This window comes from Cyclopterus lumpus, chromosome 12, assembly GCF_009769545.1.
Source record: "Cyclopterus lumpus isolate fCycLum1 chromosome 12, fCycLum1.pri, whole genome shotgun sequence".
NCBI classification, from domain to species: Eukaryota; Metazoa; Chordata; class Actinopteri; order Perciformes; family Cyclopteridae; genus Cyclopterus; species Cyclopterus lumpus.
In genome coordinates, this window is record NC_046977.1 from 10,574,482 (window position 1) to 10,597,201 (window position 22,720).

Sequence of the window (22,720 nt, forward strand, 5' to 3'; positions counted from 1 at the left end):
ACTGACCAATGGAACTAACCTTTAGGTGTGAATTCATTTGCATGACCATACTAACGACCGAGCATTTGTTCTGGGGACATGGTTCTACTGGTCTGGAGACTCGAGACAGCCCCGGTCTGTGGCTCCCTGGGAGCTTCAGTCCGTCTGTGGAGAGTTCCTCCTTTCTGGCCCCACGATCGTGAACGCTACATGAGTATTATCTTTGCCATTAAATATTGTTAAACTTTAACTCGAATCCTGAATTTCCTGCGGCCACGGGACCCGGAGCTTTGAACACGAATCTTACAATATCATTATACAGTCTTTTAATCAGTCCAATGTTTTAGCTAAACAAATAATAACATTTATATTAATGTAGCGGATGCATGTGTTTCTCAAAGGGGGCTAACATTACATCAGACTCCACATAGACCTTTAATCACGATTTGGTAACAATCTCATAATTATGACTTACCATGGTAATATTTTTATTATCACAGCTACATTCTCATCTTATTTGGACATTGTAATCCTCATACATTAAGAAACGTTTTTTAATGTGAAATGTAATCAATGTTTGGAGGTGCCCTCTGATGGCTTTTAACCTCAGTGCAACTGAGTGCCAGAGATCTGCAGCAAACTGTGTAATGAAAGCCTCTGTGGAAGGATTGGATTCTGATTTCAATCTAAAACTAGACTTTAGTTATAAATGTTTGTGATGAATTTAAGAAAATCTGACTAAAATCTATAAATCACAGAAAGTCTTTGAAATCTGACTTTTTGTTAGAGTTTAGAGCATGTGTTTTCAATTTGCATTAAAGAATGTACGCCCTATGAATGTAATACTGTAGCTAACAGAAGAAGAGTAATACGTTGTTGTTTTACTTATTCTATACCGTTCACCCTGAGGACAAGAGGTCAACAGGTTTAATGTGCAGGCACAAAACTAGGTTTGTTTTGTGTCTTCCCACATACCTCACACACCCGCGCACCACACATGGCTCAGGGTCATCTCAGACTGATAAGGGACTAGACAAACTGTTTCCTCATTCTGTGTGGGATAACCACTTGCTTCAATAAAAAGGACTGTCTGGAGAGTGGCGAGCCAGAGTGTTTTGGAGACGTGCAGAGGCACAGCTCAACATTCTCCTTGCAGCAAGTAAAACCAAGAGCTCGAGTCTGTCATCTGTGGTCATTGGAGTGTGGGTCTGTTAATTGAACTAGCGGGGCTTTATCTTTATGGTAAAACCCCCACACTTTTCCAACTGTTTCAATTGGAAAATTCGATCTCTTAAGTTGCTTTTTTCCCTTTAGATGTTTGAAAGGTTATTAATTACTAATTTTCTTAACGAATTGAATTTAAAAACAAATGTGTCATGGTCTATTGTTGACGTGAATATCAAACCATTTTCCCGAGGCAGTGTTCATCCTCCAACTCTCTCCTCTCTCTCTCTCTGCAATGATGTAGCAAACCGCAGTGAATGCCATGTGTGTCTCTCTCTCTCTCTCTCTCTCTCTCACGCACACGCATGCGCATACACACACACACACGCACGCACACACAGACACACACACAGACCTGCACCCATATGCTACAATCCTGTGATAACGACGTCATCATGACCCCCCACCCCTCCCTCTCTCTCTCTCTCTCTCTCTCTCTCTCTCATCTAGAGGCTTTACTATCCCACGCAGTCAAAGTGCAGGCTCAGGCGTTACATACAGTTACATGTAATAACGTGGTAGTTATCTGGTTCACTCCACGTCGGTATTTGTATAACTATCTCAGGGTGGAGGGGGACACTGACTCCGCGTCACCAAACAGCTGCAAGCTAACAGCAGCTTCAGGAGGGCACGGTGCAGCTGGCTCCCTCGCGCAGCTAGCTAACGGTACAGCTGTTGACAGGCAGCAACGACACAGGAACGGGGCCGGCCCTCCGTCCATCATCCCGCAGGGGCACCGGAACCGGCCGACAGGAGCAAATGAACGAGCTGGTGAAGAGTTTGCCCTCCCCGACTCTCCCGGGGCTCCAGCTGCCGTGTTTGAATACCGGTAACTACAAAGGATGGCTGTATAAATGGACCAACTACCTGAAGGGTTACCAGCGGCGGTGGTTCGTCCTCAGTAACGGCCTGCTGTCCTACTACAGGTAACCTAACTACCGCTGGTCTGGGATCAGCCCAGCGCTGTGGCTTGAGCTGAAGAATATAACTATTTTAATATATAGCTCTATAAGTTAGAATATATGCATCTGACACTTGGTAGTACACTTGTATTTATTCGTTCAATATATGTACAAACTTTTAGAATCATAATTAAATGAGTACGTTTGCTGTAAATGGGATTTTAAAAAAAGCGAAATAAAACTTTTTAACGTTAAGTTACGTTCATATAACGCTAGCTAGCTGTTAGTTTAGGTTATGTCCGTTATGTAACAGCTTTCTAAACTAAAGATAAGTTATCTAGTTTAGGCGAAAGTTAGTTTAGTTTTAGTTGTAATTACAAACTACATACTGTAACCTATATAGCATACAGTAGATATAATGATAAATACTAGAGGGAGAGGAGATAACACAATAAAGGAATCTAAGAATAGTGGCTCATCTGTCTGTATTTTACTATACATTTTGGATAAGGAAGTTATCCCATGTACAATATGTATAATGTGGAGCTATACTGTGTGTATATATCATATAAACCACAACAGAATGCTAAACTACCATGTAAAAGCTTTCACTATAATAATATATGAGGTCTTTATGAAAGAGACCACTATCATGTCAGACTAAAGATCAGTGTGTTCATCAGTGCATATTAGCCTCTGGAGAAATGTAGGCTACACTTTGTCCAAAGCATGACAGTAGAGAAAAGTCTTTGTGTTTGACAGACTTATTCTAATGCTCTGCTTTTTCCAACAATAAACTACTTTGAAATCTATCAAAAAACTGAGCTGCCCCATTTTGTCATCTTTTCTTCAACTGTTTGTTTGCTTCCTTCAGGACTCAGGCAGAAATGGGGCACACCTGCCGAGGAACCATTCCCTTGGCAACAGCACACATCGAGGTGGGTGACACCTGTCACCTTGTGTTAACTAGTGGAGGCCGAAGCTACCACCTGAAGGCCACCTCTGAGGGAGAGTGTCAGCGATGGGTCTCAGCCCTGCAGCAAGCCAGGGCCAATTCCACTCTGCTAATGCACCACTCAGGTGAGATGGATACCTTATATTCTGTGTAGCAGGACGCATATGAGGGTCAGTGTTCAAAACGTTGATGTAATTGTTAATGGGTGTCCAGCTCTATTAATGTCTGGGGAAAGTTCACACACAGCACTGACTCCTGCAAAGAAATAATGTGTCTTCTAAAAATGTGCAGCCTTGTTATTTTATAGATGTGTTGTTGTTTTTAAGAAGTAACTTGCATCCGTCCCGAATATGTACTTTTACTAAACAAAATGGTTCATCTGTGAAAGTCTAACGTATAAAAACAATTTAGCTGTAACCTAAATGCAGGCTCACGCAACCAAGAACCAGTTACCTAAATGCACATTTTATTAATATGCTATGTAAAGAACAAGCCACAAGAGGGCAATGTTGTTCCGTGGGTTAACCTTCTTATATAAAGTCGATGGTGGCTTATATAAATTCTGCATTTAATCATGTCATTTTGAATTACTTTGGCTTACAATATACACTTTTTACCTCAGGACACTATCACACAGTATTATATATATTTCTATCAACATTTTCCTGCTGCTGTTGCGTTGTTCTTTGTTAAAAAGCAAAAAAGGAGCATCAGGATGTACAGTGGATTTTTTTTTCCTCTCTCGTTCTCTCCCTTTCTTCTGCACACATGTGCACAAACGCACATGCAGCTACCACCTCCCTCCCGCCCCGTCTCCCTTCACCCTTCTTTTCTCCTTCAGTATGACGACAGTAAGAGTTGAATGAAATGACCTTCCTTTAGACTCCTCCTCCCATTCTGGTAGCAGGAGGGGTAAAAAAGAGAGAGGGTGTGACGATTTTCATTGAAAATATTTTTCAACGTACACTGTGGACAAAAGGCAGACACGAGTGTAGCCTTTTCAATGAGAGTCACCTTGTAAGTAATCTTTTAATTATTTTACCAAGAGCAGCATACTAATTAGGATAAAAGCTATGAGCTCACACGCTTGCTTGTGTAACTGATGCAGTGAGTGTCTGTTTATGGAGTTCATTAAGTTTGCCTGTATTTTGTTTAAATGTATATGTAAATAAGCCAATTGGATTTTTCATAGGACAGAATTTGCCTCAAATCCACTGCAGAACAACAGAGCAGTATTTAACAATCGCTCTCTCTCAAATGTGTGACTTTCCTCAGGATTATTACTGTAAAGACAGCTGCTAGCTGATACATTCCTACGAGGAGTGTGCCTTTAAGCACCTTTTACTTCTGAGTAAAAGCTTTGCACCTGCAAGATACAAATCAATGTTTTTTGTTTGTCTGCCCACATTAGCATAAAGAAACCATGACTGATGTGTGAGGTGTTTATGCTGTATCTACCATTGTTCAACAGTGGTGGTGAGCAGAGCCCTATTAGAAGATTTCACACAGCCTAACTTTCTTCCTGAGGTTTTCCACAGTTCCAAAATTGTGTTTTATAGTGCTATTACTGTTTTGTCTTGATTGTTTTCAACTATTTATTGTCTTCATAGATTTATAATCTGACCACGACCATTTATGTTAATATCCTACTAATCTAATGTACTATTCCTGAACTAACATTGGTTCTACTGTTCACACAATTTCAGGCAGCATAACCTATGTGTTTCAATGCTTGTGTAAGCACACACAACGATCCTTGTGTGTTTTGGTGTGTGATGATGTGATTTCAGATTGTATAGTGCATGAGCCTTTGGTTATGGCTGAGTGGCAATAACAGCAGGGCAAATTACTTGTCTAGAAGCGTGATTAGAACAGCAGTAATTAAGTGGATATTGCTAAAGTTGTCTGGCACCTCACATGTGAAAGCTATCACATAACTACTACACAAGTACCATTTTTATAATATACATAAATAGGTATGTTGTGATATACAATTCAAACCTCTCGTACAACCATTAACTCCAGAGGGAAGTTTAATAAATATTAGTGTGAATCCAAATAACTGCTTTGAGGGGCAAATAGTGTAGCTCAGGTTGTGCCACAGCGAGCTTTCAGCATATTAAAGTCAGACTTTGATTGCTTCATCTATATTGCAGAAGCATACAGTGCCTTCCTCTGATTCTTAACACCGCTTCTCTCTTCCTACACTGTGTCCATACTGTCGCTCCCTCTTTCACCTGTGGGTGTGTTTTCATGATTCAACGATGAGTCACCAATTTGTCTCAGTGTCCTGTGTGAAAAATAACCCATTAGTGCACAGAGCAGACCAGTAAGCCTCTCCCCTATGTTATTATTCCATGGATGGGTGTTATGGCTGTAAAAAGAGGTCTTTGCTCACTTCTATATATGGGTCATGAAACCATTACAGATGCCTCAAATATTTCTTTTCACCCCATGTTTAATCTCCTCCTCCTGAGACTTTGAAATTCCAGTTTGCCGTGATTGCTTTTATTTCTTTTCCTCTTTAATAGAGTAGTAGTAGTTTGTCTGCTGGCTTTGATAATCACTAGCAATGCAGACTGGCCTAGATTCAGTTAACATGCTCGAGAGTTTTCAGATTACACACACAATCGGTTTCTTTTAGCAGAGAAGAAATGTTTTGACCTAGAAAGGCCATTTACATATGATTGAGACAGACATTTGCATATTAAGGATAGATTTATTTGTGTTGACATTTATAACTAACTAGAGCATGAAACCAACCCTTATCTAAATTTGTACTAATGATAGTAGAACTGTGTATGTGTCTTGAATCTTTAAACAATGTATTTAATAGAGCACAGTTTGCTCTTTACCCTCTCCAACCTACAGGCTCTTTCTTTCTCAGATCCATTATTACAAGCACTATTCAAAGCCTTAGCATGTCTTTAAAGGTCTCCTCAAAAAGCCAAGTACCGACTGTGTCACAGCATCTACAGTTTCCATTTGATGTCACTGCAGCCACAAAAAGGTACATCATAGAGATGTAGCTTCAATAACCAAGTGGACCAAGTAGATATAATACAAATCTGAATTTTGAGCAAAAGAAAAGGGTTAATATGAGAGGAATACTGAAGTGAAAGATTATTAAAGTTAATGTAATAATTTTTCTTTTATGATGCCTAGTAATCAGTGCAGTTTCCTTGCTCTGCTTCTAAAATCCCTGCGACTGATGGCTCAGTTCATGCCAAAGAGGGGTTGAGAGAGAGAGAGAGAGAGGGTAGTGCGTCATCGTTTTTTTCTCCCTTTTCTTCTAAAAATAGCCTAGCCTCCTGATTGCACAGGCCTATGTTTCCAGGGCAACGGTGTTCATTCACAGCTTTCCCATCTTCTAGAGGAAGAAGTGTGGGGGATTAGGGCGTGAAGTGTTATTATCTTCTTCCATCCGTTCCCCACAAACATTAAATATTGAAATAGATTGTTTAATGTCTGATGAGACATGTACTGTTTACAATATACAAATATACCACCATAAACACACACTCTTTTCAGACGTAATAACCCCTAATGATACCCCTCATCGTTGGTAATGTATGACATTTGTGGACTGCCTTTCTTTTGTGTGTGAAGATGACTCGGGAGATGAAGCCCCTGTACCTCAGGAGGACCGAGCCCTAACCCAAGGGGTGCTCAAGACTCTGGCCAGCAAGCTAGATGACCTGAGCACCTGTAATGAGCTGATAGGAAAGCACGGCGCCGCCCTCCAGCGCTCTCTCAGCGAACTTGAGGAACTGCGCGGATCCGCTGACGGCACAGACAGAGTGAAAGCTGTTAATGAGCGAGCCACCCTTTTCCGCATCACCTCCAATGCTATGATCAATGTGAGTTTGCTTAATCTTAGCCAGTGAACTGGAGACTGATCAGTTGTCCCTTTTAATGAGGGGATGCAGCTTGAGGGCTCTGCCTGCTTCTTTTAAAGTGTGTTGTGTTCACACTTCAGGCTTGTCGTGACTTTCTGGACGTAGCAGAATCTCAGAGCCGAAGGTGGCAAAAGACCCTGCAGTATGAGAGAGAGCAGCGTCACCATCTGGAGGAGACCATCGAACAGTTAGCCAAACAGCACAACAACTTAGAGAGAGCTTGGCGGGAGAACCCCACATCATACACAGGTGAGACGCATCACTCTTTTGTGTGACAGGCAAAGTATAGTCTCACAGAATAGGAATATGGCCCTCTTCTGGCTCGTAGTAGTGATGCAGAAATAAATCAGACTTACTTTGTTGTGTATTTATAGTAAACAAATATGCCAAACAACCAAATATTTAAACTCCCAGTATAGTGAAAAGTATGTTGTAGTTTATTGATCAGATTGGCATATGTGCTACTTTAATCCACATTTTGAGGTCATACTTATCATGCGAAGCCACTATCTTATTAAATGTCCAATAAGTGTGGTTGAAGGTCTTCTTGTGAAAACTGGTTCTCTTTGTTGGCACCGTTTCTTTTTGTTTGGTACACATTTGTATAATTTATTATACGTTCTTAAAGCTCCATTACATAATTTAAACCGTTGCAACTTAGTTGTAATAAATCCAGCATCTACTATAAATCAAAGGCCAATACACAAGTGACTTAGTTGTCATTGATATTACTTATTTATTTTTGTTTTTATGTCAACGTAAAGCAACTTACCTAACTATAAATAGGTCAAATAAGTGCAAACAATTAAGGAAGGATAATTAAGTTAAATCAAGGTTGTTTTCACTGTTATGTATTATAGTATGGCACCTCTGTTATTTGGCCGCTCCTTTTAAAGCAACACTGTAATATGCTGCTGATGTGTATACATGTATATTCAAAACATTCAGATAACTGTCCTGTGTTTGTTGCCGTAGGTGTGGAGCGGTCTCAGGAGGGAGACGCGAGTGATGAGAATGACGAGGCCGAGTTCTTTGATGCGATGGAGGACTCCCCTGCATTCATAACTGTGACTGCTAGTGGCAACATACAACACAAGTGAGACATCATCTCTAGACAAACTAATCTCAGAGCTGTGTTCTCGATCAGCTACGAGCACCGTTACTTTGAACTGTATTTAAATGATGCTGCTTTCTCTCAGGCGCTCAGGAAGTAATCAGAGTATGATGAGCGGAGGAATGTCCAATGACTGGACTCACAATGAGAATGTAGGTCCCAAGCATGATCAGTTGTCTCAATAGTTCTTTCTATATACACTCATATGCACTTACACAAAAATGTATTACAAATGTTGTCATGTTTTTTTCAGGACACCTTAGGCACAAACCACATGCAGCTACGAAGAACAAGACGCAGTCGTATTCCTGACAAGCCAAATTACTCCCTTAACCTGTGGAGCATCATGAAGAACTGTATTGGCAAAGACCTGTCCAAGATACCCATGCCTGTAAATGAAAAAACATACAGTACAAATTGGCTTTAATATAGTTTTTGAATTCGAGTGACTTACAAGAAACCTTTTCTGTCTGTGTGATTACAGGTAAACTTCAACGAGCCGTTGTCGATGCTGCAGCGTCTGACGGAGGATCTGGAGTACAGCGAACTTCTGGACCGGGCATCTCGATGTCACTCCTCTCTGGAGCAGATGTGCCTGGTAGCGGCCTTTTCTGTCTCCTCTTACTCCACCACAGTCCATCGCACAGCCAAGCCCTTCAACCCTCTGCTGGGCGAGACTTACGAGTTGGACCGACTGGAGGAGTATGGTTATCGCTCCATATCTGAGCAGGTGAGACAAACATTATATAAATGTATATTCTACACACAGATAAAAGGATCCTGTAGTGAAGGACGTCTATATTGCCTCTGCTCACACCAGCTGATACCATTCACCATCAGGTCAGTCATCACCCACCAGCTGCTGCCCACCATGTGACGTCACAGCGAGGATGGACCCTGTGGCAGCACATCACTATTGATAGCAAGTTTCGTGGAAAATATATTTCTGTCTTGCCATCAGGTAAGAAACAAGTTAATGGGTGTGTTCATGCTGACAATCAGTATACGGTATAATAAATACCTCTTCACATATGACCTGGAAATACACACAACATATTTGTTAGAACACAAATAATTAACCATATTTAAGTAATGTAAAACTGTGATTTTAGTCACCATTTTGATGTTTTTGTGTCCTCCATCTCTTCACTGTAGGAAACATTCACCTGCAGTTCCACTCAAGTGGAAACCACTACGTGTGGAGCAAAGTGACTTCAACGGTGCACAACATTATTGTGGGGAAACTTTGGATTGATCAGGTGTGCTGCTCTTTAACTGTCAAAACTACAGCCTGTCTTGTGTGAAAAGTGCAAAAATAATAACTTCTAATATAGTATTAATAACTAGAGACCTAATAATAAGAATCTCCAACCGAGGCAATTACTGTTTGGCATTAATGTGTTTTTCTTGCTGTTCTCCCGTCTGTTGCAGTCCGGGGACATTGACATTGTTAACAACACTACCAAGGACACCTGCCGTCTCAAATTCTCCCCCTACAGCTACTTCTCCAGAGACGTCCCACGTAAAGTACGTCTGTTGTATTGTCCGTTCTGTAGAGAGTTGTTTCAGATGGGAAGCCAACAGCATATTTGTTGATCGTCTTCATTCCGACTGCGTTGCATTTCCACAGTTCTGCACTCGTCAGTGTCAAGAAACACCGTTAGCATACTATTGTTTCTTAATATGTTGAACTAATCTTGTATCCTCTGTCCTCGGTGCTTAGAAGTGTATAATGTTTAAGAGATGTCTTATTCCTGAAAAATGGTGTCATAATATCAGTCACATACTCATCAGCAAGTGAGGAGCAGGAACCTTATAGTTTATATCATCTCTTTTGCTTGATATAGTCTAATATGGACAATTGCTACATGATTTAAACGTCCTCAAAATCCAATGACCAAATTAGAATTTCAAAATTAAGTAAAGTAGTACCCAGCTGTGAATATGTCAGTGTCTAGCAGTCAGAGCCGGCATGTAACTGATCTCTTCTCGTGTGTCATCTTCTCTGGTGTTTCTAGGTGACAGGAGTGATAGAGGACAGAGAGGGCACAGCCCATTACATTCTGTCAGGAACCTGGGATGACAAGATGGAGAGCGCCAAAATAGTGGACAGCAGCCAAGGATGCGGAGGCTCTGAAGGCAAACAAAAGACAGTTTATCAGACTCTTCAGCCCAAACTGTTGTGGAAGAAATACCCTCTCCCGTATGTTTAATTTATCTAGCACATTTCTACTTTGAAGATTGAATGTGTCTGAAATGACACATTGAAATAAATACCTACTCCTCTTTGAGATCTTCCCTCTTTCTCGTCTGTCTTTCACTCTATAGAGATAATGCAGAGAACATGCACTTTTTTTCCTCCTTGGCTCTGACTCTCAACGAGCAAGAAGAGGGTATTGCACCCACTGACAGTCGTCTGCGGCCAGACCAGCGGCTAATGGAGGCAGGTGTGTGGGACGAAGCAAACACCCATAAGCAGCGTCTGGAGGAGTGTCAGAGGCTGGAGAGGAAAAAAAGGGAGGCGCAAGCCAATCAGGCCTTGGAGGAAGGTGAGAACAAGGAAACCCACAAGAAGGAGGATTAAAGTTCCCCTTCACTCAAAAATATGTTTTGCTTATTGTTACTTTACTTCTTTAAAGCCTCAATGTGCAGATGTATGGCGTATGTGCACTTTGGCACATCGTAAATCTTTTTTTTAACAGATTAATTTACAAGAAGGATTTTGTGACAAGTGCAATGTGGAAACTTGAAACCTCCAGAGCACATTCACTGAGAGTGAGCTTTCTAGTGAAGTAGGAGACATCTTGGATCCAATTTTTTTTTAACACTTGCATATTCATATATTCTGGATTTTTTGTATGAGGGAATGTACTGTGAAATTAAACTTTTTTGTCTCACAAATAGTTTTTCAGTTGATTAATGATTGTGTAAAAATATGTCTTGAGAGGATCTTAAAGATGGAGATTTTGCCTTTTACCTGTTACATGGCAGTCACATTAAATTTGCATCTGAAAAGAATAGATCTTCATCCATCATTTTTACTATAGCCTTGAACTGTAAACCTTTGTTTCCAAAAGTGGAACAGTTAAAAGCTAAGCTGCACCTGAACAGATCTGGCAGTAATTCACATGTAAGATTACAGTTTCAGTGGGTATAAATATGAAGTCCAGTCATTTGGATTTAGCTTCCCCCTGACAAAAGTTCTGACTTTCAAAGAAGTACAATAGAAAGGAGAAAATAAGACTGTGTTATAGAAAATAGTATACAATCAAGCCATGCCTTAAGAAAACATGCCTCTGTGTCATCAGGGCAAGACATCGAGGGTTTCCAGCCACTGTGGTTTGAAAAGAGGGCAGATGATACAACAGGAGAACGTACCTACGTCTACCGGGGAGGCTACTGGGAGGCCAAAGAAATACAGGACTGGAGCCAATGCCCGGAGATCTTCTAGGAAAAAAGTTCCCCTGACACCGTGCATCAGGCAGGCTTAGAGGTTCCTCCTAATGTAAGGACACTCTGTGACAAAGGTGTGTGTGTGTGTGTGTGTGTGTGTGTGTGTGTATGTGCGTGTGCGCGTGTGCGGGCTGAATGATTGGCATATGCTTTACAGAGAAATGATTTCTGTACCAAAACACATATTTTATTGGGTGTGTATGGGGATAACTTGGGGGCAAGGAGTGCCGAGGAAGTTTTGGTACAACTGATTGTTCTCCTCAAAGTGGGAACAGCGTGTTCTTCACGCTGGGCTCTGACACACCAGACTTTTAAAGGACTGCTGCAGGACTGCGCATTCTTCCGCGCTTAAAGGCTTTTTCACAGCAGAACTTAATGGATTGATCCCCCTGATTTCTGGGAATTTGTACTACTGCCTATAGTATTACTATTACTATTGCAAACTGTATCTTGAAGGATTTACAGTCATTGTCCAGTCTGACTGGCCTCTGACGAGCAGCTACTTCTGGGCCATGAAAACCAAAGCAGATGTCATTCTCTTTGGATGGACAACTGACTGAATACACCTTGCTGTTTCATAGACAAATGCTGCTTCCACATGCTCTTCAAATTGTTTGTATTAAAGGGACACTCCACTATTTACTAGTATGAAGATTACTACACAGCCTGTGAAAACGAGGAGGAGCTTTGTTGAGTCAGAGAAAAATACTACTCTCTACTGGAGTTTGAAAAGTTAACCAAGCTGGAAGGGTCCAACTAAAGACACCATTGGTTTGTGTTTTAGGTAATGTAGGTTTTTTTAAGCTTTGCCCATACTAAGGACTAAAAGGGATGACGTCTTGACCCTTTGCTGATTCTATCAACTCTCTTTTAGTGTTTGTCTCTCACAAGTCCCCAAAAGTAATGGAACAGTAAATCGCTGGAGTACCATTTAAAATATAGACTGAAGACCCACGGAAGTAAAAATCGGCTATGACTGGGGGATGTACTTCATGTTGGTGCTCAACGGTAGGTTTAGCCTTATTTATGTCATGAAGCACTAAGTCACTAACCACAACCAATCTCTGAGATACTGTACAGATTATAGAAATCCAGCAGGCTATGTGTATACGTCAGGGTAATTTAAATTTTATTCCAATTTTATTCAAATGATCAGGGCAATGATCAAGTAGCTAGACTTGTTTCCCCTTGTAAAAACTGCTTTATTTGGATATGTCAGCAATAACACAATTGCACACAATGTCACTTGAGAAGAAAATACTTTTTGCAGCACAACAAGTATGTTGTGGTAACAGTATTCCATGAGCTGAATGATAGTTATGTAAATAAATCAGATTTATACGCATCAGTCGAAAAAAAGAAAAAGAATTAATGGACATTACGTATGCTGATGTTTTGTGTATACATTAGTAGTAAATATCCATACAATAATGAATATTACCCTGCTTATTTATAGTTTATTGTGTATTATAATAGGGCATAAGGCACATGTATAATTGCCTGGTTGCTGTATATAGCAAGAATATAATAGAAATAGAATTGCCTAATGTATTATCACTGTATGAAAATATTGTTTCACATTACTTGAACATTCACATTGTGAGCACTATTTAAACTTAATCAGTGTATACATATGCTTAAATGGAGTTGAGATTGTATACCTGTTATTAAGCTGTTAGGGAAATTAATGTATGAATACGATATACTGTATAATATTGATGAAGCAAAGGTGTTGTTTAAATAAAGCACAATGTTATGTTTTTCCTGCAGGTATACATGCTACATACTCTTAAAAGTTTCCATGGCATCATATGCATGGTTTTAGAGTGCTTCAGCGCTTCTGTAGTGGAAAGCCTCTTCACCTAGCTAGTAGTTTGTGGACACTTACTGAAACATGATGTGAACTCACCTTTTGTGCCCAATGAGCTCAAACATTTTATATTTTTGAGCTCAAATAAAAACATAAAGCTGAAGCGTGCTGTTGTTTCCTGTCAAACCAATGTTGTTCATGTCTTTTAACTCACAAGAGACAGAGGATACACTTTCAATTCAATTCAGTTTATTTTGTATAGCCCAAAATCACAAATTACAAATTTGCCTCAGAGGGCTTTACAATCTGTACACATACGACATCCCTGTCCCAGGACCTCACATCGGATCAGGAAAAACTCCCAAAAAAACAGAAAAGGGGAAGAAACCTTCAGGAGAGCAACAGAGGAGGATCCCTCTCCCCGGATGGACAGAAGCAATAGATGCCATGTGTAAAAATGAACAGCGTTACAGAGTTACAACACATTCAATGAATATGACAGAAATGTATGAATAATTAGTAGTAGGCATGGACCACGATCCAGATTTCCACAATCCATGAAACCGAAGGAGGAAGAGAGGAGAGGGGGGCGCATCAGCAGGGCCAAGGAGGCAGGAAGCATCTCGAAAGAGGCCGGACCAATGAGGCCATGTCCTTGAGGCAGGAGGCACAAAGAAGGAGGCAGGGCCATTGGGAAGGAGGCCAGGCCAGGGGCTGGATGCAGGAAGCAGGGGCAAGGAGTCAGGACCCAGGAGCCAAGAACAGCTTCAGACACAGCCAGGTCGAATGGACCCTATGAGACGAGAAGGCGCAAAGACTCCGGGGAGGAAGCAGAGTTAGTAATGTGCAATGGAGAGATGTAAATTCATCCATAAGTAAAAAAAGAAGAGGAGATAGGTGTTCAGTGTATCCTAAAACGTCCCCCAGCAGCCTATAAGCCTATAGCAGCATATCTAGGGGCTGGACAAGGCCAAACCTGATTCAGCCCTAACTATAAGCGCTGTTAAAGAGAAAAGTCTTAAGTCTACTCTTAAATGTGGTGACTGTCTGACCCCCGGACTGAAAGAGGAAGCTGGTTCCATAAAAGAGGAGCTTGATAACTGAAGGCTCTGGCTCCCATCCTAATGTTGAAGACTCTAGGAACCACAAGTAGCCCCGCATGGGTGGGGCAATATGGTACTACAAGCTCTTTAAGATATGATGGTGCATCACCAATCAAGGCTTTGTCTGCTAGTGCAGAGCAGCTAATACAGGAGTGATGTGATCTCTTTTCTTAGTTGTTGTGAGTACACAAGCTGCAGCATTCTGGATTAACTGGAGAATACATCTATCTTTGGTCCGCTGCTGTCATGAGCGCACAAAAACAACAACCAGAAAACAGAAATGTCTCATCTGACTGATAAATAATATTAAATGCTAATTCAGTTTTAAGATATGAAGTAAATGTGGACATCTTAACCTTCTTCTTCTCAACTTTAACTCATAATTGCTCTCTATTACATTACAACTTTTCCCCCAGAACTATATATTAACAACATAATAAGTCAAAAACATAACAAACAGAAAAAAAGGCTCTCAGAGATGATGCAAACAATAAGGCTGAATTGGTTTGTCTAAACATTTGTTTTATTTTTTGTTTGATTAATTTATTTTTCTATATGACAAATTTAAGCAAATAAACTGTAAACTTTCTGAATTTCCCCGTGGTATATGTGATGATTTATATATTTCATCTGAACTCTGTCATCCATCCAGACATAACCCACATCACAATTTATGTGGTGGATGTTTCAGGTAAGTTTACTATGCACCCTGATATAGCATGATTAACAAACCCCACCTTATTTAGAAAAAAAGGGATGTCTTGTAAATAATTACATTGTTTAAAGCCTGTGCAGGACCACTGAGTTGTGATATTGCACAGATGTCTTGGATTTGTTTAACTGTCGGTTTATTGTTATAACTTTAGGTCAAATGAAGAACAAATGCCTCTGAATTATTCACATTTTAAACATTAAACCCTATGATCTGATATGATGACAGGGAAGCAATTCGTTCTGTTGACTGTATAGTTGGGGACCAGGTGAGGCTCCAACGCTTTAAACCCTGCACAGAAGCAAAGAGAGAGAGAGAGAGAGAGAGAGAGAGAGAGAGAGAGAGAGAGAGAGAGAGAGAGAGAGAGAGAGAGAGAGAGAGAGAGAGAGAGAGAGAGAGAGAGGTTGCATTCAGCTTGCACCATGTATTGAATGCCGCCCACAAATAAGTAGCATTGCCCTTTAAATAAAACCGTCCAATGCCGAGGGTCGAGACCGCCCCTCGGCTTGTCTGACAGGCGAGCGCCTGACGGATGAGATTTTGTTTTAGCTAGGGATGCTGTCCAGGTACACGTCGAAACACAAGGTAAAGGACGACGGAGCTCTCCTTGTGAGAAAAAGCCACTGACCGCAGCCGTGGTGTGACTATCGTTCACTTAACAAATGTAAGTTAAGCTAACGCCGAGTCACGCCAGAGTGACTTTGTTTCTTTAATGTGTTTGTAATGTTAGATAACAACGTGACGTTAGCTAACTTAAGTAGAGGGTCGCGAGCTAACGTTAACACGACAGCTGTGTCAAGTGACAGTCCGTAGCAGAGGGCAGCAGCTTTAACCCACTGGAAGGTGTTTTATTTTGTCATAGGAACTGTTGTGCTCGTGTGTCAGCAGTTACCGAGGCTAACCGGGTTGTTTCGTGTTCGTGAACAGGGTTTCCCTCCGCTCCACTTCTCGGAAAGAGAATCACAAGATCTCCTTTTATATTTAAAGCCGGCACGGAGATAAAAACACAACTCGTGTGAGACTTAACGCGAGTTACAGGCATGTCCAGTAAGTCGCCCCATCGTGTTTGGCCACACGACAATGCCGATGTTTTTTTTTGGCGCATCACAGTGAAGTCGTCACCGTGTCAGGTTAATAACCAATCGTCTCAGTCCCCGTCGGGAAGAAGCTAGGCGCGCGCTTGTTTCCATCCCGCCTGCAGCTCTCCCCTCTCCTTATTCCTCCCTGTCTGTCCTCCATGGGGCCAGCATATGTCATTTTGCCTGCGCGGGGTAAGTTACACAACCAAAATAGAAACACGTGTCTGTAGGCGGTGCTGAAAAGAAAATGCAGGTTTACTGATCAACAAAGATGGGCTAGCGCCGCAGAGAAGAACCACTGTGTCGCAGGTTATTTATTTTTTTCGCGATTTATAAAAGCAAGCCTGTCGGTTTTGATCATGCATTTCAGATGAAGGTGAGAGGTGCGGACTCAACATTTGTTTTTTTCTTTCTAGAGAGGACGATGATACGAACATGATAAGCGCCAATGGCTTCTCAAAATGCGAGGAGACTCTGCAAGAGACAGGCAGGAGGAGGCCGCCCGCAGAGACGCTCCATCTGCTGTCAGCTGTTATTGTTTGGCTGGTGACGGGAACCACCATCTCCAGCCTCAACAAATGGATATTTGCTGTTTACAACTTCAGATACCCTCTGCTGCTGTCAGCGCTGCACATGCTGACCGCCATCGTGGTGGACTATGGGCTGATCAAACTGCAGGTGGTCCGCCACAGAGGGGTCGCAGAGCAGGAACTGACCCCCAGCGCTAAATGTAAGGTGTTCATGTTGAGTCTGACATTTTGTGCCAGCATCGCTTTTGGGAACGTGGGTCTGAACTATGTCCAGCTGTCATTTGCACAAATGATCTACACCACCACCCCGCTCTTTACTTTGGCCATCTCCACGCTGATCCTGGGCAAACAGCATCACATCCTCAAATACACAGCCATGATGCCCATCTGCCTGGGAGCCTCCTTCAGCATCATGGGAGAAGTCCAGTTTGATCAGACAGGTTGTTTCTTTGTGGTTGCAGCGACCATGTTGAGAGGCGTCAAGTCAATTCAGCAGAGTAAGTGACAATTTCACTGGCTTTTCTTGTCACCTCCGGCTGTTGACGTTTACATTTAGTTTTGTCTTCGCTATTGAAAGTAGCCTTTTTAAAGTTATATAGCCTTCTTTTATTACTGGAAATGTCATCTCATAGCACAGACAGAGGTTATTTTAGTGTTTCCCCTGCACACTGCAGCAGTCTGTGGTCCTGGAACTTTTTTAGTGATTCACTCCTCAGTCCAGTAACACCCACACATTAAGGTGGAAAGTCACAGTGCCATATGTTTTGGTTTCTTAGGGAACACGATACAAACATTGATCGTTTATGAGTAAGAATGGGCAGGGTTTCACATCCTGGAGACGTGCTGCTCTGTTGTGTTGCTTTTGAAAGACAGACAGAACTTTTTCAAAATGATCATCTGGTCAGCTGTTTTCTGAATAGACTATTTATACAAACTGCATTCAAGACAGAGAGGCCAAAGTTGAGTAACGGATCGGAATTGTTCTAGGATGTTCATAGAAGGGATTTGGTTTTGTGATTGGTGCATAATAATAAACATAAACAAATTGAATCAGTAAACAGCATAACTTTCCTTTGACTAATTTGTATTAATTGCTTTTTACGGAGGGGATTGTCCTGGTAAACCATGAGTACAAACAACCACTTTGAGATTGAATGTATTGGCTAAAGTTTTGGGAAAGATACAGATTCCTTTCTTGAGTTGATGCTCATTAGCTAATGTTATGTGCTCTCAGTGAAGCATTTGTGGAAGGAATGTCTTTTAAGTTAGTTTCCGTGTCCAGAGGATTAGGTTCTATAATGTCATTAGTCTCTACAACATTGTAGTTGTCGGAGAAGGGAAAAAAGAAGGTTATGCGATTTCTAAAAATATATAGAGGCCTTGTATTTAATTGTTACATAAGATTTAAGCAGATATTCAGTGTTTCCTCAGAGGGCTGTAATGCCACATCCTTTGTACCTGGAGGAGCAGAGGAGCACCTCATGGTCGCTGGGGCAGGCTTGTGACAATCGGGGTCATCAGAGTACAGCTGCTCAGTGTTGACAGTATGAGACTGCAGACATGTTTAGAATGTTTTCTCTGGTAAATAAGAGTAAATATACAGAAAGGGAAATAGATTTCTGCTTTTACATTTGGAGCAGAATGTGTGACTGAGGTCCAGCAGGTCGAAGCTGCTGCTTTTATTACTTTTATTTTTAATTATGAGTAAACATTTGAATCCATCCTGAGGTGCCAAACTAGCTGGGCAATGTTGTCTCAAGTTTCAATGTGCTATTTTCATCCTCTTTCAGTTGTTGTTGTTGTTGTTGTAAAGGCTTCCCTTAAAAGTTAATGTTCTATGAAACTTTGGTAGTGCACATGCTTGTGTTATAGGTCCAGACTCGAGGCATTTCTACAGGTTTGGCACTCTGTGAACACTATGAAGTGTTTACAGTGAGTGAAGTTTGTCGTGTTCAAGCTGCTTTGGCTCTTTCAAAAACATCATAAGATTGTATAGCTCCCTACATGTCAGACATCAAGGCATATTATGTTCAGTTTCCAAACAGGAGTTTTACACAAGTTTCTGTCATAACTTCAGAGCTTGCTGTACTGTAACGGATCTTTCTTCTTAGTAGGAAGTGCAGTAAAATAAAAACGAGTTTTGTTTTTGACATCTCTCTGTGCTGTTGCTTTATAGTCATGTTGGTAACATGTTGCATACATTTATCTGTTTACTTCGGCTAGAGAAACTCAAGCAAGCTTTTTCCATCCTTTCTATCACTTGTTGGTACAGTTTTCATTAAGTCAACTTCTTGGACACACTTTCATGTCTTGTTTAAAGGTCTCCAGTCAAAGCCTTGTTTTACACATGACACTGTCTATGTCAATAAACACAATGTAATGTGTGTAACCGTTGCATACCTTTCTCTGTTTACTCAGGCATCTTGCTTCAGGAGGAGAAAATCAACTCTGTGTTCCTGCTCTACCTGATGTCCATTCCTAGCTTCTGCATCTTGGCCGTGGCAGCTCTGGCCTTAGAGAACTGGGCTATGCTAGAGTCGCCGTTTCATTACGACCGCCACCTGTGGGTCTTTATCTTGCTTAGCTGCCTGGGCTCAGTCATGTACAACCTGGCCAGCTGCTTCGTCATCACCCTCACCTCTGCCGTCACACTCCATATCCTCGGCAATCTGAGTGTGGTGGGAAATCTGCTGTTGTCTCAGCTGCTTTTCGGCGGCGAGTTGTCCGCCCTCAGCTGCGCCGGCGCTGTGCTGACTTTGTCCGGCATGCTCATCTATCAGAATTCAGAGTTCATTGTCAGCTTCCTGGACAAACGCAGGGCCAAAGCTGAAAAGTCCGGACCGGTGGATTTTCACACTGCAAGTGGAGAGGACTTGGACAAAGCTAGTGCATCTGAACCAACATATCCTCAACAGAGAACGTGCGAGAAACTGGAAGACAAGATGGACTGAACTGAAAAGATGAAGGAGAGAATAATATTTTGAAGGATACAATGATTACAATTCTGGCTATGTGAGGGTGAGGGACTTTTTATGGCCCTCATTAGTGATGATGTGACAGATCTTTAATTTAACTTCCTCACTGTGCTATATAATTTCTCCTCTGGTCACATGGAAGTAGAGTCTGCAGAGAGGAAAAGGTAGCCTTTTATTGTCAAGGTAATGGTTAAATGCTCTCCTTCGTATATAAATAACTAATACATAGCCTTTAGCGGTATATGCATGCATGAGCACACTAAACTGATTGATACCTCTCAAGGTATTCACACTGTCACTCACACTACACTGTGAACATTTTCTCATTGACACAGGGCTCTAATCTATGTTTTGGGTAGCTGTCGTAGATATTGTGGGCTGCAGGGGGCCTCGTGGGATGATGAGACCTCCGCCTCAAATCTGAACGGGCACAATTTGTATAAGACGTGTATTAATGGTACTGTTACCTGACATTCACCTGGCCCTGTCATGGTAAGGGACTGGGTTTTTGGCAGCTATTCTTTGGTTGGCGTTTGAACCACAAAGCTAGTTTAAATAAGGACACTAAAACATTTATTTAGAGGCAGAAGTTAACAAGGAGATGCCTCTTTTCCTCCACTGAAGCACATTTTCTAACAAGAGGCCAGAGCTCTGTGTATTTTGTCCTCCGCCATGAAGCTCAGTGTGGCTTCCCACTTAAGGCTTAGATTTAATTCTCAGGCTACTCTCTGAAGAATTGGTCCAATTATTTCAATCTTATACAACAGTGCGCTCACTGCAGCTTTCCTCGATAATTAGGTTCACAAGTTCTCTAAGGAGTGTCACTCAACTATAGCCGTCTTTTCCCTGTGGAAGAGATGAGGAAAAAGAAGATGAGATGTCCTATAAGGTTGCTTCTTCAATCCCAACCAATGTCATCTGTTAGGTTTAATATTTCCTTTTCTGTGGATTTAAATTACCAGCCCATGTTGAAAGACTGTCCTCTGCTGGATGATGTTATTTTTTCTCTCAATATTTGAAAAGCATTTTATTAATACGAATGTTCTGTTTGTGACAAAACACATTTTACTCCCTTTTTATTTTAAATGTGGAAGAAAATATTTATTTTTGAATGACTAGCAGTCACTGGCTTTGTTATGCTGTCGGCTTTGGTCCTCAAGTGTCTTGTACATGTAATATTAGTCGGCACACTAGTCCCTCCTGTCCTCTCTTTTTAGAGAACAGTCATATATTCTATGCAGAAGACTGCATGTCGCTGCTCCTGAAAGTATCTTAAACGATCCAAGATGTCTGTTACTGTACACTCCCTTCTACATTTATGGTTTGCCAAATGTCTTCAAAAGCTTTTTTTGGTCACTGTGTCAAAAATACTGGTTCCCTGATTGACCAGAAATGATTGTTTTCTCACATACAGTTGAACCCTCACAAGAACCACAACTAAGCCATACGTCAGTCTATTTATTCATGAGACTCGCCACAATTTCCATATGAATAACTACAAGTAGGATTGTATGCTGAAATATTTAACTTAACGCATCACTGATGTAATATTTAAAGGGTGCCATTCATAAAATAACATTCATCATAAATGACCCCAAGATTCTTTTCATGAATCCACAGTCATGGATAAATGGCTTTACTGGTTTAATGTTTCAAAACACACTGATGTCAGCAATTCTCAATTACAGGTTTAAAGATTATGTACAGCAGCTCATTTCACTCGTTTTAAATTATTGAATACCTCCGCTGTTAAATAGGACTTGTTATGCCCTTTTGTTCATTGATTATTAACTATTGGCCTCAGATCAAGCAGCTTTTCCATAACCACAATTAAACTGCAGCATGTGAATGATGGATTTTTTTTTTCTGTGTTCAGTATGGTCACAGATGTCAACATATTTTAAAACACTTTATTGATCATTATGGTCCGAGCACAGTTTTTAAGTTGTGTCTCATTTAAACCATTGCAAGCTTGTGGAAGTTTGGCTGCTTGTTCTCGTGGATAAGTTGATTGTGAGTGTGGGGCGAAGAAACTGTTGCACTTAAAAGGTACGAAGACGCTTCCGTCAAAGCCTCCGCTTCCTGTGTACATACTGGTTTTAGTTGTTTGCAAAGCTAGTTTGGTGTAAATAGTTGTTTAATGATAATAATGTATTTTATAGTCAAGTATGGCTAGTTTATTTAAACTATACTGTTTTAAGAATGAATTATTTGCCTCATGCCTTATTTGGACATACTGTAGATAAGAAAGGGGTGGTTTTATTTGTCATGTTATCAAGTTGTATGATTCATACTTTGAATGCCAACTGCAGCTGCGGGTGCTTCTGTTTAGGGGCAACGATATGGGTGACTCATGTACACATGATCTGCAATTGCTTGAATAAAAATAATAACAATGTACAATAAACAATTATGATACCAACTAACGCATTACTGAGCTAGAGTTATTGCCTTCATCAAATAACTGACTGCCATATCTCCTGCATATAGTTAGTATTAGTTTGATTCAAGATTTTTTAAAGTTCTTTTTAATTATCGATAAATCATTTGACTTTGATGAAACATTTATTTTATAAAACAGTAGAAAACTTCGATTAAAGGTTCACAGTTAGACTTTTAAATTCCTTTTTTTTCTAACCAACAAAACAAAAAGTTTTTTGAAATTATGTAAATAAGCAAATCCTTTCGTTGGGAAGCTATTTATTTATTTTGTATTCTTTTCTTCATAAAAGGAATCAAGTAGTCAACTATTGAAATTGTTGCCTATTACTTTTTGGATAATCTGCTAATCAATTATTCCACTAATGGAGTCAGCGATGCCCTTCAGGGTCAGGCCTTATTTTGTGACGTTTATGAACCTGTTGTCATACTTTGAGGCCATTTGGAAGTCGTTGTGAGTGCTCACCACTTGGTGGAGCAGGTTGTCTGCTTTCTGATTTGTTAGATCGTTCCCTAAATCAGCATGAACTATTAAACACAAAACCA

The 22,720-nt window shown here is 40.9% G+C and overlaps 2 protein-coding genes across 4 annotated transcripts; both read left to right on the plus strand.

Annotated features, from left to right (window-relative positions):
- The first annotated feature begins 1,962 nt into the window (after nt 1-1,962).
- On the plus strand, nt 1,963-11,550 carry LOC117740483 (oxysterol-binding protein 2-like). 2 transcript variants are annotated; one of them, XM_034546920.1, is made up of 14 exons: nt 1,963-2,129; nt 2,980-3,185; nt 6,670-6,920; nt 7,040-7,228; nt 7,952-8,055; nt 8,159-8,225; nt 8,327-8,464; nt 8,558-8,803; nt 8,914-9,034; nt 9,229-9,332; nt 9,505-9,600; nt 10,092-10,276; nt 10,402-10,622; nt 11,382-11,550. In XM_034546920.1, the coding sequence occupies exons 1-14, from the start codon at nt 1,963-1,965 to the stop codon at nt 11,522-11,524; spliced, it is 2,238 nt and encodes a 745-aa protein (XP_034402811.1). In that variant the 3' UTR covers nt 11,525-11,550. The 2 variants fall into 2 exon arrangements, with proteins under 2 accessions (XP_034402811.1, XP_034402810.1); XM_034546919.1 differs by having other exon boundaries at nt 7,040-7,208; nt 7,935-8,055.
- Nucleotides 11,551-15,624: 4,074 nt separating this feature from the next.
- On the plus strand, nt 15,625-21,584 carry slc35e4 (solute carrier family 35 member E4). 2 transcript variants are annotated; one of them, XM_034547663.1, is made up of 3 exons: nt 15,625-15,815; nt 16,647-17,257; nt 19,179-21,584. In XM_034547663.1, the coding sequence occupies exons 2-3, from the start codon at nt 16,666-16,668 to the stop codon at nt 19,709-19,711; spliced, it is 1,125 nt and encodes a 374-aa protein (XP_034403554.1). In that variant the 5' UTR covers nt 15,625-15,815; nt 16,647-16,665; the 3' UTR covers nt 19,712-21,584. The 2 variants fall into 2 exon arrangements, with proteins under 2 accessions (XP_034403554.1, XP_034403555.1); XM_034547664.1 differs by having other exon boundaries at nt 15,636-15,736.
- Nucleotides 21,585-22,720: the final 1,136 nt, after the last annotated feature.